At 29.7% G+C, this 22,355-nt stretch overlaps 4 protein-coding genes across 7 annotated transcripts; 1 reads left to right on the top strand and 3 right to left on the bottom strand.

The window, feature by feature from the left end:
- Positions 1-3,625: 3,625 nt before the first annotated feature.
- LOC129611467 (protein SET) lies at positions 3,626-6,007 on the bottom strand. Of its 2 annotated transcripts, none has more exons than XM_055524650.1 (4): positions 5,645-6,007; positions 5,392-5,587; positions 5,024-5,341; positions 3,626-3,905 (listed from the first exon to the last, which is right to left on the bottom strand). In XM_055524650.1, exons 1-4 carry the CDS (start codon positions 5,867-5,869, stop codon positions 3,886-3,888), a joined length of 759 nt encoding a protein of 252 aa, XP_055380625.1. In that variant the 5' UTR covers positions 5,870-6,007; the 3' UTR covers positions 3,626-3,885. The 2 variants fall into 2 exon arrangements, with proteins under 2 accessions (XP_055380625.1, XP_055380621.1); XM_055524646.1 differs by having other exon boundaries at positions 3,629-3,908.
- Positions 6,008-7,970: 1,963 nt separating this feature from the next.
- LOC129611122 (uncharacterized) lies at positions 7,971-9,948 on the bottom strand. 2 transcript variants are annotated; one of them, XM_055524093.1, is made up of 2 exons: positions 9,669-9,948; positions 7,971-9,490 (listed from the first exon to the last, which is right to left on the bottom strand). In XM_055524093.1, the coding sequence occupies exons 1-2, from the start codon at positions 9,727-9,729 to the stop codon at positions 8,508-8,510; spliced, it is 1,044 nt and encodes a 347-aa protein (XP_055380068.1). In that variant the 5' UTR covers positions 9,730-9,948; the 3' UTR covers positions 7,971-8,507. The 2 variants fall into 2 exon arrangements, with proteins under 2 accessions (XP_055380068.1, XP_055380060.1); XM_055524085.1 differs by having other exon boundaries at positions 9,555-9,946.
- Positions 9,949-12,144: 2,196 nt separating this feature from the next.
- On the bottom strand, positions 12,145-18,617 carry LOC129613942 (DNA-directed RNA polymerase II subunit RPB1). The gene is made up of 8 exons (XM_055528295.1): positions 18,469-18,617; positions 18,261-18,361; positions 17,069-18,206; positions 16,062-17,006; positions 15,157-16,002; positions 13,718-15,088; positions 13,471-13,656; positions 12,145-13,414 (listed from the first exon to the last, which is right to left on the bottom strand). Exons 2-8 carry the CDS (start codon positions 18,336-18,338, stop codon positions 12,324-12,326), a joined length of 5,655 nt encoding a protein of 1,884 aa, XP_055384270.1. The 5' UTR covers positions 18,339-18,361; positions 18,469-18,617; the 3' UTR covers positions 12,145-12,323.
- Positions 18,618-19,292: 675 nt separating this feature from the next.
- LOC129611883 (augmin complex subunit dgt3) lies at positions 19,293-21,857 on the top strand. 2 transcript variants are annotated; one of them, XR_008697193.1, is made up of 11 exons: positions 19,293-19,433; positions 19,493-19,632; positions 19,690-19,878; positions 19,933-20,110; positions 20,171-20,281; positions 20,347-20,414; positions 20,478-20,594; positions 20,650-21,189; positions 21,249-21,423; positions 21,487-21,701; positions 21,796-21,847. XR_008697193.1 is itself a non-coding variant. In XM_055525303.1 (10 exons), the coding sequence occupies exons 1-10, from the start codon at positions 19,416-19,418 to the stop codon at positions 21,649-21,651; spliced, it is 1,701 nt and encodes a 566-aa protein (XP_055381278.1). In that variant the 5' UTR covers positions 19,293-19,415; the 3' UTR covers positions 21,652-21,857. The 2 variants fall into 2 exon arrangements, 1 of the variants encoding a protein (XP_055381278.1); XM_055525303.1 differs by having other exon boundaries at positions 21,487-21,857.
- Positions 21,858-22,355: the final 498 nt, after the last annotated feature.

Below are 22,355 nucleotides of genomic sequence, written 5' to 3'. Positions count from 1 at the left end.
TTTTATAAAATGTCGTAAGTAGTTGAAGGAGCAATAAAATGAAAATAATCAAACCCAAAACTGTCAGAAAGAGAACCAAGAGTTTCTGACAAGAAAAAATTTGAGTTTTTTAACCCATATACAAATTTTAAAATTCACGTTCTTTATGTTTGCTTTTTATTTTACATGCTGGTTATTTTTGTTTTTGATAATTGATTTAAAAGATTAAATAAAAAAAATAAAAATACTCTTTTGCGATATTCAATAAAAATTTAATAGAGATGGTCGCTCATTGATGTATTGATTGAACAATTATTTTTATTGTTCAAAAGCCAATTTATTAAAAAAGGACCTTGCAAAACATATAAAAGTTAAATTCAAAAAACTCAGAATACGCAAAATCCATCTTTTGTAGGTTTGAAATACGAAGGTGCACAAATCATCGACGCATTTGTTCGAGGTTGTGTTTAGTTTTAGCTCCTCACGTAAATGGAACGCCAATAGTGTTGAGTAAGAAGTAACAAGTACTTACAAATCTAAAAAGTAACGAAAAAACTGATCATTGCTTTGCACTTTTTTCATATTTTTGTTTCCATATCAGTTGTGTTGTGCTCTTTTTTCATCTTTTTGGCTCTCACCACAGTAGTCTTCTTTCTTCTTTCACCTTTTTAATTTTGAATCTACTTTCTTTCCACACTATTCATTAAAAAGTAGATTCTTTTTTGCACGAGTTTTAAATAATATTTTGAAGTGACAGGAGCATAAAACAAAAGCAAATAATCTGAAAAGTAGACGACTATTTAAAAATAAGAAAATGCAATGAATACTTGTGTTTAAACGGCCAAATTGAAAAAAAAGCGAAAGGTTTTAACATTACATATGTACGTACATATTGATAATATATAAAAAGTTTGTTTATTTTTGAATTAAAATTCATAAAGTCTCAATTACTTATTTATTTTCAGTAACAGAAATACATTCTGGATTCAAAAGTAAATGGAAGGAAATGCATCTTTGTTGGCGTCACCTGCTGGATTATTGCTTTTAAAAAAGTCAAAAGAACGAAAAAAGAAATTCTAGATAAGATATTGCAAAAAAAGAAGAGAAAATATTGGAAATTAAAAAAAGTAAACAGAAAAATGTTTCTATGTTAATAGCTTGACATTATATCAAAATCTGGACCATGCTTTTTTGTGAATATATCTTAATTTACTTACAGTTTTTCCCATATTTTTTTAAGCAGTCACCATTTTAAGATGTCAGGCAATATATGGTAGAGAGTTGAAAGTAAAAATCGGTTTGTTGTTTTAAAATTTCAGTGTAAAATTGTGCAAATGGTTTTTAATTTCTAAATCAAGTTTTCGCGTAGTTGATACAATTAAAGTTATAAGAATTTTTTATATAAAAATAAAAGAATTCAAATTTTTAACTGGTAAAAAAACCAACATCCTAAAACAATAAAATATAGAAGTTTTGAAAAAAAACGTTCCAAAATTTTTACAAAAATAAGAATTTTTTGTACCATGAATAAAAAAATTATATTTTATGTATGTATACAACATTTTCAAATGTAATTTAATAAAAGCAAAATTTTTAAATTTTAATTAATTTTAAACAATTTTATTTTACTAAAAGATTAATTACGGGGTAATAAAGACAATATGATAATAATAAAATTTAGCTGGCATAAAAATATTACATATTATATTAAATTATTTATATTACAATAATTATTTATATTACAAATATTATTTACATTTACAAAACTATAAAAATGTTAGCACTAGTAAAATAGAAAAAGTTTAAATTTTACCTTTGTTTTGAAGAAAAACGAAACGTAGACTGAAAAATTCAAATGATGAAAGAGGAAAGCGACCAGTATGAAACTACAGAATAGTTTTGCATATTTTGCAGTCTAGGTGCAACTTACGTTTTTTATATTGTATGTATAATAGAACTTGATGTAGATAATCACAAAAAACTTTCAAAACTCTTGGAAATTCTATTAAAAACCAAATTGAAATTAATGTTTACTCTTATTTTTTATTGTAAAACACGAAATACATACATATGTATGTATGCTTCTATGTAACTTGCAGCTCTTGAAAGACAAAAAGTTGTAATTTTATACATGTATCCTTGATTTTGTATGAATTAGTATTAATGTAAGTATTCCTCACGTGAAGTATAAAATTTATTTACATTCCTCTAAGGATTAGTATAGCAAGTTATAGTAATATATAATCAGGTTTAATATTATTTACACAACACAATATTTTTTAGATTTACACACTGTAAACCCAAATGTAAATTCTATAACATACGAACTATTAGATAAAGCTCAATTTTTTTAATACGAGTACGTGCGAACGAAGGGGAATCGGAGTTTTACTTTTTTTTTTTCGAGGGTCAAAAATATCATCTATCAGTTGTAAGCGTGTAACAGTTTCAAAGCTGTTGAAGTTAGAGCAAAGTATTTTTCAGAACTTTTTTCTCGGTTAATAGATCCACATAAAGGTCAAGTGACTCTATTAGTTGATAACACCATCGTTTTGGAGTAATAGCTTCTTAAACATAAAATTTGGATCACAAAACTGAAAATTACAATCTCAAATGCAAAAATAGTTTTTTTTTTGGCAAATCAACTTAAACTTGATTATACCATATTTTCATCCCACTAAGTATTTGTCAGGTAAATGTTTTGCAGAGATCTATGTATGAATCCCGTTCCTTATAGCTTTTCGCCTGACTGAAACTTTTTTTGAGCTAAGTTTCTCTAATACCGCTATGTTTCTGTCGAAATCAAAGTAGCTTTTCAAGAAATTTTCAATTTTAAAAAAAAAAAGATTCTATTTGTGAATCGTACAATATGAAATCTTATTCTTTATAAAAAAGTCACCCTGTGTTTTCTTCGTTATTTTATTTTTGAATGTTATTAAAAAAGAATAATATTTGAAGACGGGTCTAAATATACTTCACTGGCATATTCACCCATATCCATATAACAAATATGTGGAATTAAAAAACTTAAAAGTTCATAATTTACCACAAAAATTGAGGATGCATACAAAAAACTCGCTTGACTGTTGATATAAATAGAATTACACAGTAAACCTTTTGAGCCTTTGAGGATGTAAAGCAATCATACTTGTTGAAATGTTTGGAAGTATTTACAATGCATTTATGTACATAATTTGTAAAGCTTATTCTTCTTCTTTTTGAAATTTTTATTCCGTTATTCAATTTTAATGAAATTTAAACAAAAAACATGAAAACTTCACTTGCAAAAGTGAACTGATATTTTTTAAATTGATTTTTGAGTCACTGAAACAGTCACTTACATATATTTTTTTAAAGTAGTCAGATTTTTAATGCTGCTAAAAAAGAAAATGACTTGATATTACATTGCCTATATCCCGAGTTGCCTTCCGGGTAATTTTTTTAATTTTGTTTTTAATTTAACAAGTAAAATTCAATTAAATGCGGGTACAAAGAATTGCAAAACTTCCAAATTTAAACTTAAAAGAACGTTATTCTCGAAATTTTCTAATATTCAAATAAATTTGCCTGATTTCATATCATGCTAAATACAAACACAAAGGAATAGCTGTAAAAATTAAAGACTAATAAAAGAATTATGATTATGATTTGCTAACTTTTTAAATTGGAATTTTGAGGAGAAATAAATTTTTATAATTACAGTTTATTCTTTTATGTGACAAATAAAAAATTACAAATAATTTTAAATTGAATTATTATAATTCATTAGATAGAAATGCTGTTTTACAAGTTATCCTTCATTTTATTTTATAAAAAACTCCTAATTCAAAAATAAAGGTTCTTCTGTTGTTTAATGTCATCCAATATTTTCATGTTTAAAATTAGCATAAATTTTTGTATTCAGATTCAATTTTCGCCTGCAGCTCCTTCTGTAAAAAAGAGTATGTTTTACATTTTTTACATTTCTATTTGTCTTTACAATATTCTCAAAATTCTAATGTATAACCAAAAATTTTTTTAAAGCACTCAAAAAAATACTATTTTCAAAATGGAAATTCCCAATTTAAAAATGGAACATATCAACATGTTATCTGACAAATTTCTTGGGACTTTGTCAGACAACATGTCAATACGGGGGAACATACAAAAGGAAAGTTATAAAATACATATTTTATTCAAAAAACAATTTCATTAGCTTATATTTGTTTTAATGTACTAACTCGTATGTAATTCTATGTATACATATATGCATTTTGTTCCTTTAAAAATATCTTATGAAAAAAATTCGATAATATAAATTATTGCAAAAATTACCGCAAATAAAGTTTTAATTTCACAAAAGTTATTTTAATATCTAAGAAAACGAGATTCTTTGGAATCGTTACGTTAGAAAAGAATTATAAACATAATTAATAGAAAAAGCATGATCCTGCTTGCATCCGGTAACTTACGGTAATGAAATTGAATTCAAATTAAATTTTGGTTCATTGCAAAAAAAAAAAAACGGACTATGTACGAGAATATTAAAATAAAATGGGTATTTTGGATATTCTAAGGTGATAATTTTTTTTTTTGACTTGTTTTTCTTTCCAAAATTAATCTTATTTGATTTATGTAGTACCAGGTCAAAGTAAAATATTTGAAAGCGTAATATTAAGTGATTTTTTTTCAAATTTCATTTAACAAAATTTTTATTAAATTTAGAAAACTATTTTCTTATTCTAAACTAGTTCCTTTTTCATTAAAATTAAGTGGATATTCGACGACGAATCAATTAGGTTTAGTATCGTCTCATTAGGTTTAATATTAGGTCTAATTTAATTTCGACGAGGTATTAAAACAATTACATAGTACCATTACATAGTAACAATTTATAGTGAAATAAATAGTTTTTTTTTTACAACTTATAAGCAATCTTTCCAATTTAATTAAAATTGATTTAAATTTTGACACTCGAATTAATTATTGTATTTCAAGTTAAAAATAAATGCTTTTAGAATCAATAAAAAATTGCTACACATACAATCAAAATGAACTAATTTACCTTCGTCCTCAAAATTTTCCTCATCCACAATTTCTTCTTCATTATCATCTTCGTCTTCATTATCTTCTTCCGGCTCAACCTCAATATCAGGCACTAAGTAATACTGCAGTGGGTTCGGCCATAAATCATCTTTAATTAACTCCGCAATCTCATCATTTACTGGATCGGTATTATCAGTGAACCAATCAAAAAATGTTTTAAATTCCATATTTCTTTTCTTTTTATTATTATAAGGTTTGTTGAGTAATTGTTTTAATAAATTCTTGCCTTCTTTCCACTGTATTACCGTACTTGTTGATGAAGGGCCTTCGCCGTCAGCTAAAATATGAATTTTGAAATAAAATTTTAAAACTTATTTTAATACAAACAATTATATGATGTTCCCAAATGAAAATCCTTTGTCAAAACTTTGTTTGTGAAGTACGGGTTTTCATCAAAACTAAAGTTAATGCGATAGCCAGATTTGATATCTTCAAACTCTTCGACTTCCAGTTTATTCAAAAAGTGCAAGCATTCTTCCTCTTCCTCATCCAAGATTCCCGACACTTGCGGATGATTAATGAACTATTTTTGGGTAGATTTTAATAATACATATTCAATAAAAAAAACATTAAGTCTCACCGCTGTTATCCAAAAATTTGGTATTTTTTTGACGAGTTCACTTCTTTTCTCGTAGAAAGGTTTCCTTAGTTTATTATATTTTTGCTCAACCTTCAGAATTTCTTCGCTGGCTTTTTCATTTAATGCGTCAATTTCATTTTGGCAGGCATCAATTTGCTCTAAAGCTTCTGCTTCGTTTTCATTTGGTATATCATCTACCTTTGCTCTTTTAGATAAACTTGACATTTTTTGTACGTAGAAAGATATTTGTTAGAAACAGATTTGTAAACTTATTTAATCTATTAATGTCGGCAAAAAATTTATTTCATTCGTACAAATCCTTATATACTTAAAACTTTGCAAAATAGCTTGCCGCAGACTTGCCGTCAATAACTTATTAAGAATAAATAGCATGCTGTAAAACGGCTTTCTAAGAACAAATTTTGATGGTCACTCTGAAATACCGAGTTGTCGTTTCATATTTGAGTTGTTTGATTGTGTAGAATGACTCTTTAAAATGACACTAAGAACATTTGCGTTTTAAACTTCGGGTCCTTTTACAAATCAGGTTAAATCGTAATCTGAAGTGTAATTACGATTTGCAATGAGACTGAATCTGATAGAAGAAATAGAAATTTGCGTTTTAGAGATTTTTAAAAATAATATGGTGCAACTAAGTAAAAAAAAAAATTTTGCCGCAACTAGTTAATTTTGGATTTTTTTTAATTCCAAATTGCCAGTTTATAGACCACAAACATCAGATATTATTTCATTTAGCTGATGTGTAACTAATACATAAAAAATAATTTTAATAAATAAGTTTGATTTAAATTGACAAGTTAACTGCGTCTTTGATTAATTGAAAAACTAATTCAAACGACGTATGATATTTATACTTACATTAATACATATTAACGGTTCTTTTGATTCATTGCTTGATCAATCTCATAAACGAACTTGCTACTTTCCTGTTTGTTAATTATACTCTGCACTTCGTAAAGAGTATATTTACTTTGGTATGGAGTTTGTGACCACTTGAAAGAGTCGTCTCCGGTATGAACATGTGTATATATTCTTGCTTAGCGTAAAATTCTGCGTTAATTTAGACATGTCCGTCCGTCCGATCGTACGACAACTCAAAAACGAATAAAACAAATACGACCAAACTTTCACAAGTTGATTCTTTTGTGACAACGACGGCTGCTATTGTAATTGGGCCAATTCGGACAACGGGTTCGGGTAGCTGCCATGCAACTCAAAGAGGTTTTTTTCAATATCTCAAAAAATAATAGAGATATAAATATCAAACTTTGCAAAGATTGATATTACACTTTACATATGTTCTGAAAATTTTAATGGCATGGATGTACTGGTTCGGGTAGCTGCTATACAACTCCGAAAGTTAATTTTAAATATTTGGAAAAATATTAAAGCTAGATTTATGAAACTCGGCAGTCGTGTGTCCAATTTTAGGTCAGACATATTTCTAGAGTTTTGGTGGAATTGCTTGACAGGTTCGGGTAGCTGCCATACAACTCCAAAAGCTAATTTTAAATATTTGGAAAAATATTAAAGATAGATTCATGAAACTCGGCAGTCGTGTGGGCAATTTGATGTCAGATATATTTTTTAAGTTTTGGTGGAATTGCTTGACTGGTTCAGGTAGCTGCCCTACAACTCCGAAAGTTAATTTTAAATAAAGTTAGGCATTTGTGTGTCCAATTATAGGTCTGACATAATATCCGTGATGTTTCTATTGAGTGGTTATTTCTAAATATTTCAAAAACAACATTTATTGCAAATGAACGTTTTTAATTGCGGTACATACCATTTTTTTGTTCTAGCGCAGCAAATTTTTCATATTTTCTAAATTCTAGTAATAGACCAACTGGCAGTATGGTCTATCTCTCCTTTTCTCTCTAATGGAATTTCCTATCTACCCATTTCCTCTAATAAATTTTTATAATTTGGGAATGTTCTAACAATTCCTTATTTTAGTAAAATAGAACGAAATAAATACATAAATGTTAAATAATTCGCATTTTACATTATCTATTACACTTAAAAATAAGAAAGTATTTTTATAAGCCATAAGATAATTCTAATTCTAAAATTAGTCTTATGTATATAGAAGTTCCGTTTTATTTTTGGTAAAATGAAGAAACTTTACCGTCAAATAATTTTCGATAATTAATTTATTACAAAATATCTGTGATTTTCCACAACGTCGCTTCTAATAAATATGTTTTTTAATATACGTACATACTTGCTTTTGAAATGCTTCTAAATGATGAAAATCTTTAGGGAATTCATAGGCATTTGACAAATATATATTTATAAACAAAACTGATTTGGAAGTTCAATTTATTATAATAATAAAAAAGTGATTTTATATTTTAACCTTTGTTAATTAATTTTTAATTAATACATACTCGATATCTGTTCGGTATAATCGTCACAATTTTATTTGACAGTTACATTACAATATAGTCTATTTCGGTTACGGTATAAATCATGGCTGACAAAATATGCACTCCTAATAAATGTAGAATTATTTTAAAGAAATGACGCCTGAAATATATGTAGTTTTCTTTTTTTTTCATTTATGTGATATGCATATTTTCCGTTTGTATTTGGACTTTTTTATTCACAAAGTAGTCTAAAACGTGAAAATTTTTTTCGTAAAAAGGTGAAGTGTCCGTTTTCGACTTTCATAACTCATAAAATTGCCATTTATTTCCGCTGATGAATTGACTCTCTAGTATCCAAACCTGCACTTTTGTCAGCCGTGTTATAAAAGCAGCGTTTTTAGAATTACACAATATGTATAAAGTCAGACAATACACGTAGCTAAGTATGATATATGTATGTAATATGCATACATTTAATTTTTTGAAACCATATCAAAAATTTCTGCTTTTTGTTGTATAATAATTTTAGGAATATTCAGCACCAAAGTTGAAGAGGGTATATGAATAATAGGAGTTGAACCTTTTAATGTTTCACTCAAATTTTCATTAGGACTTTTTTCTAATTGCTGTTTTGTCACATTACAGTTAGAATGCTGGGTAAAAAGTATATGTTGAAGTTGTTTAATTTGTTCTTTAAAAAATAGGTTTTCAGACAATAACTCAGACAAACGTTTTCTCAATTCACAAATTTCGTTATGTTTCTTGCTACGATATCGCATTGAAGCTGCTCTTTTTCTTTCCTTTGCACTTTTGTAAGCCAGGTTATTTTTATTTTCATTTATATCACTCTCATTCGTTTCCATTTTATCTACACTTTTACATTTTATAATAGATTTAAGTTTCTTTTTTATCAAATATGAAGATTTGCCATTACTTTCATTATTAATACTTGCTTTCCCTACAATGGTTTTTGAAGTTTTTATTGCGTTTTCAATTTGTCCTTGAAAATTCAAGGAAATAATTTGAGGTTGAATAGTTTTCACGTTAATTTGTTTAGGGTTCGGTAAAAGCATTCTTAGTTTCTTATGAGTAATTTTTCTATTGTTCTTTAGTGGAAGTTTGGAACTTTTTTTCATGTCCCTAGAATTTTCTGAAACTCTGTTTCTACAAGATGTTTTCAACGAAATTAATTGATCTTTATTCACTTCAAAATCTTTGTTAGTTGCATGTTTTGAGTTACTGTTGTCATCATAAATAATATGCGGCGTATGCAAAGTGTCTTCGCTGGAAGGTAAATTTAAATTGTTAGTATTCTTTTCATTAGTCAATACAGTGGATTCTTCTACAGCCCGTCTGAATGTTTCGTCAAACGGATTAACATGTTTTAGATCATCAAATAAGCCAACTTCTTCACAATTTTTTATCAATCTGGTTGTAGGAGTGGGAGTCTGGTCATCTGTAAAGGAAATACATATCAATAAAATTCCAAAAAAACTTTTAAGCGTAAAAAACTACCGTACTTAAAAAATTTGAATGTTTGCTTTCGATTTTCAAATTAATACCCGGTTTCAATGTTAGTGAGTTCATTATTGATGATTGTCAAGTTTCTCTTTCAGTAACAATTCTTAACTTACTTCGTACAATTGCATTGAATATACAGATTGATAATAAACAGAAGCTCAAATTTGAAATCATCGACCCTTCATTCAAAATGTTTAAATTGAATCTACATATTCACAAAGATTAAAGGCACTCGCGAACAATTTAATGCTATATGTAAAACTATTTAAATAATGTAATATTAAAGCTACTGCGTATAAGTATGTAGGTAGATAGGTAGTACTTATGTATTAAATTTTTTAGAAATATTTATATTTTAAACGTTAAGCGATTATAAAAAATATTTACAATGAATGTAAGAATTTTAAACTTTGCTTTTTAGTTTCATTAATACAAAACTAAACTACTATGTGTGTTGCTTCAAATATATTATTATTTGCATATGTTTAAAGTTATTTAATTCGTATATTATTGTTTATATCACTTTCTATTTGCTATGTGTACATAAATGTATATGTTTGGATATTTTATCCCGGCAAGCAATATAATGTTCCGTACAAAATTTTTGTCTTCAGTCCATTATCATTTTCCACGATTTCAATATTTTATATTATAATTTTAAGTAAAATAAAAGTATGTATGTATTTAGGTTTTGTACCGGAATTTGAATTTTTATCTTTTTGAAAAAGAAGATCTGACAAATATATATCTATCTTCTTGTTTTTGCCTTGGAGATATCGACTCCTATCATTCAAGAGGTAAAAATCAATAAATATGGGATATTTTTCTCGCCCTTTTTGAGCTATCACGTTTTTTTCGTGAAAAAAAATATACATGCATATATATGTAAATATGTATATCTATGCAAATACAATATTTTTTTTTTTAAATATCTGTTTATAAGTGCTTAGAATTTAATTGTTAAAATTTGGAAAATTGGAATCCTGTATGTATAAAATTATAAAAAGAACTGAATAAGTATAAGGAATAAAATTTATGTTAAAAGAATGAAGCAAAAATTATTATAGCGACATAAAATTATTTTCCCCTCCTTGCATGTCTTTTTATATGTATTTACACATTATGGTAAATTTGTTAATTCTATGTTTTTCTAAAAATGGATGATACAGACAGGTCCCGAGAGCTACATATTACTGCTTAAATTTTTGATGCCATCAAAATTTTTGCAAATCCGTGATAGAATTATGTTTGCAATTAATAAAAATTGCTTTCTGGGGCTTATTTCATTATCCTACGATCACACGAGACAATTATTCAATTCTTACTTATAAAAGTGTCAGTAAATCCGAACTGTCAACATTCTATTGTCAAATTTTTAAGAAAAATGTGTCTCCACACAATATGTAAAATAGTGACCACCAGTTAATAAATATACAATTAAATATTATTAAACAAGTAATCAATTACATGTTTTTAGATATTTTTAAATTAAGTATATATAAACATAACCAATTGTGTTGAAACACATTTTAAATTTTAGTTCAATTTTAATTATTATGCATTGAATTGTGAAATAATTCAAAATAAGCAGAATAATAATGGAAAAATTAACAAAGAATTGCAATTTATGCTGTAGAAAATGACAAAAATAGCATTTTTATTATCACTCACAAGTAATTGCAATTAATTATTCAATGAACCAGTTGTAAAATAATTAATGAAATGAAACAAGGTATCAAAATAAATGTATATTTCTTTAAACGTATTTATCCCCCTTTTAGTATTTATATTTTTATAGCATTTTCGTATAAAAATTATTCTAATACCATCTCTCTTGTACTAACTCTAAAAATATAGAGACACAGGATGTAGTTTTATTGTAAAAACAGAACCAAAGAAGTGAGCGGCAACGGTGGACGCTTTTCCTTCTTAACCCAGAACAACAGCGAAACTATAAAATGAAGCGTACCGTATTTTGCATGAAATGTTACTCAACTATAGAAACAGATAATGTAAAAAAATACTAGTCAGCAGCAAAAAAGAAATTTAAGCTATTACGCCGCCGGTTAAATTTGCAACAGTTACTTCGCTGAATTCTGTTTGGTCTCATTTAATATGTGTATTCTATATGAATTCTGACATTTTGCCGCGAAAAATCGCTCTTGTTAATTGTTCTGTTTTCATTTTACAAGCATTGTAATGCAACAATCTATCTTAAAAATCATCAGTGGTGGATCTGCAAAAAAGTTTTGGTTTACCAAAATTTATTTTGAAATAATATTTTGGTGTTCTTATGTACATACGTTTTTTTTTTTAAACATATGTATGTTTTGTTAAAATATAAGAGTACATACTTTTGTACTATTTAATTAAAAATTATGGTTGAATATATTATACAAGAGGTCGCTTACTTGGCCTTTAGTTTCTTCTATTTCATATTAAATGATTATATTTACATACATACATATGTATCCATGTTCTAAAGTTCTATTATATTTATTTTAAGAACTTGTTTTTACATTCATTGTTTATTTTAAAAAAATTCTGTTTAAGAATTTGATTTTAATATTAAAACAAGGGTTTTTTTTATCTATGTTGTTTATTTTTAACATACATACATAAAAATTAATATTTCCAAAAATTTAAAATTTTGTGAATTTAACAATTAAAACTCATTTAATTTCTAATTTACTTTGATTATGTTAATTTTCCCACACTTTGTCTTAAGTTTAATGGATACAATATGAATAATTTGAATTTATTCAAATTTAATCTGGTTCTTCATATGATGGACTGCTTGGAGAGTAGGCGGGGCTTGTTGGACTATATCGTTGAGAAGCTGGTGGGGAATACAATGTACTGCTTGGGGAATAGTGGTGAGGGGTAGGAGTATAAGTGGTTGGGCTTGTTGGGGAATATTTTGAACTGTTTGGCGAATAAGAAGATAAATTAGAAGAATAATGTGGACTTGTTGAAAAACTACCACTTGGACTATACTGAGTTGCCGGCGAATGTCGAGGAGAAGGTGGTGAATATATAGGACTTTCTGGAGAATATTTTGGAGAAGTAGGAGAATATTGTGGACTCCCGGGTGTATACTGGGGACTTCCATCATAAGTGGGAGAGGGTGGTGAATACGTGGGACTTGCAGGAGAATATTTTGGACTGGTCCTTGGGTAAGTTGGTGAAACCGGAGAATATCTTGGGGAAGCGGAATAGCTCGGAGAAGTGGGAGAATAAGATGGTGTTGCTGGAGTATATTTTGGAGAAGACGGCGAATATGATGGGGACGTTGGGGAGTACCCAGGCGACGTTGGAGAGTAGGATGGTGAAGACGGGGAAAAAGGTGAACTGGGTGAATATCTAGGAGAATTCGGAGAATAATTTGGTGAAGATGGAGAATACACACTATTTGTTGGCGAATACATATTGGAGGCCCCGCCCGCTCCTGAGGAGAAAGCCGGTGACGTCGCGAAATTCGATTTTGTAGAGTAAAGATTAGACGACGGTGAATATCCCGGGGAAGTACCAAGAAATGCAGGTGACGGATGATTATACGTTGGAGATGATGGAGAATATTTTGGACTAGCTGAATCAATTCTGCTTGCTGGAGAATATTGCGGTGATGCTGGAGAGTAATTAGGAGAAGCTGCACCTGGAGAACTAGTTGCATAATGTGGACTTGTTGGTGAATATGAAGGAGATGCACTTGGAGACATTGGTACAAAAGGTGACATCGAAAGTCCGGGAGAGCTTGGAGAGGATCCCGAATGCGCTGGAGAATAGTACGGTGACAAACCTGATGCATCCGAAGCTGCTGATGGTGAAAAACTTGGTCCACCAGGAGTCATACCACTCACTGAATAAATGTAATAATTTAACTTAAAAATATATTCAATTTACTATAAAAATTACTTGGTCCTAGTGGGGAGTACTTAGGTGTATTAAACGGACCCCATGGAGTAGCTGGAGGAGTCATAGAGGGTGTAGCTCCAGCTCCGAAAAACATTCCTGTGCCACCAATAAGAGAGGGGCCTAATGTACTTGGTATTTCAATGCCATGTTTACATTTTTCTGCGTCTAAGAGTAAGTCGAAGCAACCTTTAAAGAAAGCAGAAACAGATGATATTGATTAGATCGGATAATTTTCGTTTAAAATTACCTGTTCCCATTTTAGGCAGCTGACCCATTATAATATTTTCTGAGACACCCCTCATTGGATCATTTTCAGCATGCGCTGCTGCATCCATTAAAACATCAACCGTTTCTTCAAACGAACATCTCATAAGTGCGCCAGTATCCTGTCTGTTGATACCATGACGAGTGATAGCCATTAGATGTCCCTTAGCTGTCATTACGTCACATAAAAGAGCTAAATGTCGGTAATTTACGTAAAGTCCATAAAATTGAAGTACAGCATTCATTTCTTTTTCAACTGATTTACGAACAGCCTCTATACCCAATACTTGAAAAATTTCGCATATGTCATTGCTGTATGTTCGAACAGGATCTACATCTCTTTCGCTAAGAACTTTCATCATCGCTGTACCATCTGTTTCTAATAACCACTCTCCAATGGCTTTGAATTCCCCAGTTTCCGTTATAATAATCCTTTTTTTGCTGTCAGTTTGTGGCAAATGCATATATACTTTACCGATAGCTTCAATGCCTTGTAACGTCATGTCAGACAACATGTTAGCTTCAATACAACGCAAAAACATATCATCCTCCATTTTATCTACGGCTTCATCCTCATCTTGAAATTTGTTCTCTTCACTATTCATAATTCTTATACGAAGAACTAATTTATCTGCATTATCGTCGTTGAATATGCAATTCAAATCATCGCCAAAACCGGCATTGATTTTTTCTGCTATTTGTTCCATAGTTAATTTTTTATCGGTCATTCGCTTTCGATCCAATTCAATACGTAAAAGCCATGGTGAAATACGAGTCGGGTCGAAATCAGGCATTTCATAATATACATTCACAAACTCTTGATCTTCAGCAATGACTGTTCTTTGAGGATCAGGATCGTAATAAATTGCCGTATTTGCAGTAACTTTCCTTAAAGTAGTATGTTCTAAACGACATAAGACATTTTTAGCTTTCTCAGCATCACGAGCCGCACCCCCTGTAAGAAAGACTGTGAGCGATGGGGCTTTTGGTCGTTTAGATATATTTATTATTTCTTTGAGACGTGGTACACCTAAAGTTACATTTTTTGAAGATACACCGGCAAAATGGAAAGTATTTAAGGTCATTTGCGTAGCCGGCTCTCCTAATGATTGTGCAGCTAATGCTCCAACCATTTCACCTGGGTTTACTTGAGCTTGTTGAAATCGAGTTTCAATTTCACCTATTAACCATTCAAAAGCTTCACTTGTCAAACGAAATTCTTCTGCGACGTATTTTGTACATAAAGTAGATCTAATTAAGCACTGAAATAATAATGTAGCATTCTCGTTAGCTTGCTTTGAAATACGATCATTTCCGGTTACAATAATGCATTTTGAAAGAAGATCTCTAACACCTTGGGAAATAGAATAATTAATAAACAAAGCCTTTCTATAAAAATTACTTACTATAAAAGGTACTTACCTTGAATTACTTTCATAGGAGATAAATCTGTTGGAACTCTTTTGTTGATATGGAAAATTTTTTGCACATTCCAAATCATTCTCTGTAAATTGCATGGTAGTACAACTTTAGAGTCCCCGTTTGGAAATATTTGCCTTAAAGCTTCCCTATCTTTGCAAAGCTGTTCCCATTCGGCTTCAAGTTCTTGAATTGCATATCCAGATTCTGTCAAATCTTTAACCACATCTTCATTGAATATTTTTCTCATGTAGCGTTCATTAGACCAGTCAAATTTGAATCTTTTTTCAAATGCTTTATTTGACAGTTTGATAGTAGGTAAATTTTGAAATTCTACTAATTCACCACACAATCCGTCTTCTCCATAACGCAATTGGATAAGTTGTCCCACTGAATTTCTTACTGTACCATCATAATTTACCATCACAGATTCCATAGCTTTAATAAGACGACGTTGAATATAACCAGTTTCAGCAGTCTTTACAGCAGTATCGATTAGACCCTCGCGTCCACCCATAGCATGAAAGTAGAACTCAGAGGGAGTAAGGCCAGCCAAATATGAGTTTTCTACAAACCCTCTAGATTCAGGTCCGTAATCGTCTTTAATAAAGTGTGGCAGGGTTCGTTTTCTGAAACCGTAAGGAATGCGTTTACCTTCTACGTTTTGTTGACCTACGCAAGCAATAACCTGTGAAATGTTAATATTTGACCCTTTAGAGCCTGAAACTACCATAGCTTTAAGGTTGTTGTATTCAGTTAAAGATTTTTTTGCAGATCCACCAGTTTTGTCACGAGCGTCGTTTAAAATGCGATTTACTTGATTTTCGAAAGTTTGACGGAGAGTATTACCTAAAATTTAGAACGAATATAAAATTTGGTTTTTTAAACGAAAAATGTTTAAAAATCACCTGGAGTAGGTTCAAGTTCCATGTTGTGAGCTTTTTGGATAACACAAATGACATCATCTTTCGCTTTTTTAATAGCTATTTGAATTTCGTTATAAGTTTGGGGATCAGCAATTGTATCACCAATGCCTATACTGTGACCTTCTAATAACAACCAATTGTTTATAACGGTCTGAATGTTACCATAAAATCGACCGGCAATGTCATGTCCTAATTCCAAGAAGCAAATGTGTAACAAAGATCCGGCCGAAGTGCCCAGTGTCTTTTTGCATAATATACCCATGATAAGTTCACCGTGTTCAACCATAACTTTGGTGTCCCCAGGAGAAATCCATTTATATGGCCCATCATCTTCGTCATCCGGATGTGTAGAATGAGTACGAATCATATTGACATTTCCAGGTATAATTAGGGAAAACAACTGTTTTCCAGTCCAAAGAGGTTTTGGTTTAAGAATACATGGTTGGGGCATTTTGCCGTCCCATGTTGGTAAAAACATGAGCAAATTCATCATTTGCTCTCGATCTATGAAAACATCTCGTTTGGTCATTTTTCGAACAGCTGTAAGGGTATCTTGCACAATGCCCATAACAGGCTTATTTGCTTGCGGAGTTATAATTTGTCGAGGAGTAATGTGAATATTTTCAATTTCTGCACGAGTTTCCATTGATTGCGGTACGTGAAGATTCATTTCATCGCCATCAAAATCTGCATTGTATGGTGATGTGCAAGAAAGGTTCATACGAAAAGTTGACCATGGTAGAACTTTAACTCTGTGGCCCATCATACTCATTTTGTGAAGCGTAGGTTGACGATTGAAAATTACTAAATCACCGTCACGTAAATGTCTTTCAACTTTGTACCCACATTGCAAATGTAAATCTGATGGTTTTGGATGAAACCTTAAATCTATACGCTCGCCGTTATCTCTTACAATATATTTCGCACCTTAAATTTTTATACATATATTGTTATTAATATTGTTGAAGCGGTTAATAAACTTAACATACCTGGGTATTGAGAATTTCCACGCCTCACTAATTCCTGCATGCGATCTATGTTAAATGGAGTAACTAATTCAGGAAAGGTTAGATTTTGGGCTATTGATCTTGGTACACCTACTTGATCAATACGTAAGTTTGGATCTGGTGTAATAACAGTACGTGCTGAAAAATCTACACGTTTACCCATAAGATTACCTCGAATTCTTCCTTCCTTTCCTTTCAACCTTGCTTTAAGAGCCTTTAAGGGTTTTCCCGATTTTTGCATGGCTTTGGGCATACCTGGCATGTCATTATCGACCATAGTTGCAACATGAAATTGTAACATTTTAATATTCTCCTGGATAACATGAGGAGCAGCTCCCGTGCTTTCATTTTTTTTTAACTCGTTGTTTGCTTTAATTATATCTGCTAACTTATGTGTTAAATCGTCTTGATTTTTTGCAGCCCCAAACATTACAACTGCTGGTCGAACGGCTAACGGCGGAACGGGTAAAACTGTAACAATCATCCAATCTGGCCGAGCATATTTCGGATCCATACCCAAAACAAAGCATTCCTCGTCTGTAATGTGCTTGAATATCTCCCATACTCTTTCAGCAGTAACCTGAATTTTCTTTTCCTGTGAATCTTCATTTACATGTTTCCACTCAGCCATCAATTCTAATCCTGATCGTCTAAAATTTGGTTGATAATGACCGCAGCCTCCGTGACCTTGTTTTTTATTTGGATCTACTGGTTGCCCTTCCTTTGTTAAATCCATATCTTCACCACCTTCACAAATTGTTTTTCCTTTACATAAATCGTATACATATGCCAATCTTTTCCTTGGCTGACCTTTAGACTTTAAAACTATCTCTTTTATTTTAGGATTACTTGGTGAAACTAACATTTTGGAACAATAAAAACAAACACAACGCAAAATTTTAATGGTTTTAGTAATGAAACCGATATGAAAAACTGGTTTTGCTAAATCTATATGACCAAAATGGCCTGGACATTCAGTCATATTTCCTGCACAAGTTTGACAACGAGAACTTCGATCAATTACTCCTTGTCGTGGATCCATGAGCCCACCAAGTTTTGGTCGACCGCCTTCCATTGTTTCGGCGTATTGAATACCACCTTCTGTAACAGACATTCGACGCTGAAAATAAATATTATGATAAATGTTCAGTAAAAATAATTATTTTAAACTTACAATTTCATCTGGAGCTAGAATACCAAACTGAACTCGTTTTACAGTACGAACTGTAGCTTTAGAATCATTTGCAGCCATTTTGCTTAGAGAATTTTACTAAGCTAAAAAATATAAAATTGTGATAAACTTATGCATATAAAAAAACAGTATGGCGTTGAAATATGCATACTCAAAAATGTATTTTCTTTCTGCTGAATATTATATTTACCTTTGGCGAACAAAGAATTGAGAAAAATTTTTTATATTTATGTATATTCAGTTTTTTTTAATAAATCTTTGCTTAAATAAAATTTTAAAATTCTGTGTTTTCAAATTGCAATTGCTTACTTTGATGAAATATAGAATAATGTGTTTGCGTAAAAAGTATGTAAAAGTATTAAAATGAATCGTTTACATTTTGACAATTATCGGTAATTATTTTTTTTTTAATAATTAAGGGGTGGGTAACGTATTAGTGCTTGTTCAATCATTAGTTGTCAATCTAAATGAAGCAGTTTTTCTAAATTGATCTGCATGCGTGATTGATAAAAAAAATATTTCCAAGTACACACTTTATCAAACCTGATTTTCTTCTCCTTATCAAAGAAAAGATTAAAACTGATTATGAGAAGAAAATCAGCTTTGATAAAGTCAAAAGTGTGTATTCAAATTTCTAAGTCTAAAAAACAATCTAAATTTTTAAATAGTTGGATTGAAAATGTAAAACAATATTTTTGCTGAGCAGTTTTTTCTTCTCAAGTCTTTTTTAGTAGAAGAAAGTTCTCATTTAATGTAAAGGAATATAAAAAATAATGTAAATAAAGTGTAATCCCAAAGGATTTGATGATAACATTATCTACCCATAAAAACACAATGTTATTACAAAGTTTGATTTCAATTTGATATATACATATCATCTTTGAACCGAAACGGCAGATTTTTGTAACAAAATATTTTATTATGTTCCTTCACTATCTGCCGCTAGATGTCACAAAATTGACATTTTTATAGACTGTGTTGCTGTTTATATATAATGACAACTTTAGTGGCAGTTGAAAATTGACATTTTTTAAAATAGTATCATTTTCGTATTTAATTTTATTGCGCGAATTTAGAATTAAATTTTTGCTCAAGATTATATAAAAACATATTTTGAAATTTCTATTTTTAGTTATAATGGGAGATTTTATTCAGGTAGGACAAACATGCTTGTGTGGTCAATGCATTTAATTGGAGGAGATGGTATATTTTAGGGTTCCGATATTTTTAAAAAAATTGGCCTTGACGAGTCGAATCAGTGGGTTGTTTATGATGAATCTTATCAGATATTTTTTTCTTGGTTTACTGCTTCTGTTAAAAACAACAATACTCTTACCGAATTAGAAATACTTGAGTATGATAAAAAAATTTTGATGTATGATGCATTTTTTTAAAGCATATTTGCTTGCAGAATGAATGACTTGAGGAAAGATGGTGAATATATTCAAGGAAGTGAATTGGATAACAAAATGTCTGAGCTTGTTAAATCGTACCCAAATATCCTAAATTATGAGGACGTAGATGCACTGAATTTCAAAATAGAGTTGCAGAGTAAAAAGGAAATTTATGATATGTTTTACGATTTGAGCCAAGATATTGAGTATGTTTGTAAATTTTGAACTGTGTAGAAGTTAATTAAACCAAAAGTTTGTAGGAAAACTAAGTGTGCTTTAAACAGACGGGTAAGTAATGCAGAAATAAAAATTCAAGAAATTTCGAGCCAGGAAGATCTTTTGTATAAAAACTGTTTGCAAAAAGCCAGGAAATTACAAGAACTCCAAAAAGAAAATAGAAAATATTGTCTTGAATTAAACGAATGTATTGCTAAATTGGTATTTTTAAAAAAATTACATAATTTACGTATCTTATTATTATTCATGCGTTTTTTTTAGAATTCGCCACCGCTTTTTACACATCAATTCCCGCTAGAACAGTATCTATTGAAATGTGACTCTTTTATGCAATATTTCTCACTTTATCTCCAGGAAAATTTTACATTTCAGGTAGGTATCTGTCTATTAGATGTTACTCTATTTGAAATTAAAAAAAACTAAATTTTTACTTATAGAACTTTTCGGATACAGACAGATATGAACCTTTTTGTGATGCAAGTTCTTTGGAAAAATTAAAAAATTTGTAAGATGCCTGCAGCACACCACTTAGCATTTTTTTCATATATAATAATTTTTGGTTTTTTAGGATTTATTCCTATAATGAAAAATGTGTCCTTGCAAAAACAAAACTCATGGGTCTCCAACAAATGGTAGAGGATCAAGATAGTAGCAAAGTTCATATTATTAATATATCAAATTTGAAGTAGGTTGTAAAAAATTCATAACATAACTATATTTTAAACAAATTTGCATTATAGAAAAGAAATTAAAGATTTAGAAAATTTAAATGGAACTTCATTTGATATCACGTACGAAACTTTAGTAAATGATCTTAAATTGCATCTACAACAACTTGCACATCAGCAGATTGAATTTGTGCTGTATCAAAACACAAAAACAAAAATCGAGAGAGCTGCGAAAAGATTAGAAAATATAAATTTTGTATCAAAAATTATTTCTAATGTCTTAAAAAACTCAGAAATTATGTGGATTATGATGCAATTAGATGGAGAAAAATTAAAAAATCGTATAGACAATTCAGATGATATATTAGTTGAGTCCCAGAATTGTCTTAATCGTATAGATGCATTAAGGCATATTCAAGTTGCTGCCACGTTTAACATCAACGAAGAGCTGTTTCGAAAATTATCACCATTCGTTGGAAGTTATAAAAATTTTAAAATACCAGAAGGAATAATGGATTTTATTGATAAGTTCAACAAATCCTTGGAAGTAATTTTAGAAAACATTTCAAGTGGAGTCCGCTATAAAGAGTTCACAGATATTTTAAATAGTTTGTATGTTTTAGTATTGATAGTTTCATATGTATGTTTTTAAATATTTAAATTACAAACAGAAAATCTAGTGAAACCGATCTTTCAAAATATATTTTTGATGGACCTACGAATCGTCCAATGTTAGAAAACGTTAGTTTGCTTAAAAAAATATTTAAATCGAAAAATTTTCAAAACATATTTCAAATGTCCCTGCGGAAATTGCGGTCAGAGTTTCATGACAATATCTCTTTAATGGTATAACTCAATTATGTTATGTATCTGTACGTAGTTTTAATATTTTAAATTTTGTAATTGCAGAATTCCGATCGTTTTTTAAAAAATGCCAGACTTTTATGGATATGGTTTCTGACAGAGCCAAAAAAAGTTATTGATGCTTTGGAAGAAATTAGGAAAGCAGCTCAAAATGTTTCTAATTCAACTGGAATTAAAACATTAGTTGGAATAAAGAGACTTAAAGATTAAAAACAAAACTAGATTAGTTGTTATAAATGGTTTATTATTTTTAAGTACTTGTAAGTTAAATAACGATTCTACATTGCAGCAATAGGTTATTAACATGTAAAATTCAAAACTAAAAAAACTTTTTTGTTTTTAAATTTAAGCTAGGTACCTCATCTTTATATCTAAAAACGAGTTATACTTACAGGCTATGTGGCAATAGAAAATAGAAAGAAATAAAAATTGAAGACCTAAAACTTTTGTAACAATTTGTAAAAAATTTAAATGATCATATAAAAGCTTTTCTACCTATGTACATGTGGATATATTTTTATTTCTATTTTTTTTTTTTATTTTTTAATTATGAGTGCTTTTGAATTATACATATATCTTTATTATAAGGACTAACTAAAAAAGGAAGGAAAAATTTCTTACATCAAATACATATGTACATACCTAAAACATGAATAGTACTATAATCGATGGAATAAGCAAAAAGCTTCATTTATTGTATAAAAAGGACACATTTTGATTGCAAAATTTCACTCTGGTTAAGTTTATCTATTTGGTTGGAACAAAAATACTGCTACCGTAGAACTTCCGTATAAGTGTACAAAAAAATTTTTCAAAGGATCTTTTTGGGTTTTTATGTAATTTTTTGTAATTATTTTTAGGGGTGTTACTAAAGTAAAAAATATGTATTAAATTCTAAATGTGTATAAATTATT

This window comes from Condylostylus longicornis, unplaced genomic scaffold (assembly GCF_029603195.1).
Source record: "Condylostylus longicornis isolate FDR11 unplaced genomic scaffold, ASM2960319v2 ptg000004l, whole genome shotgun sequence".
Taxonomy (NCBI): Eukaryota; Metazoa; Arthropoda; class Insecta; order Diptera; family Dolichopodidae; genus Condylostylus; species Condylostylus longicornis.
This window is presented reverse-complemented; position numbering and strand designations above follow the sequence as displayed.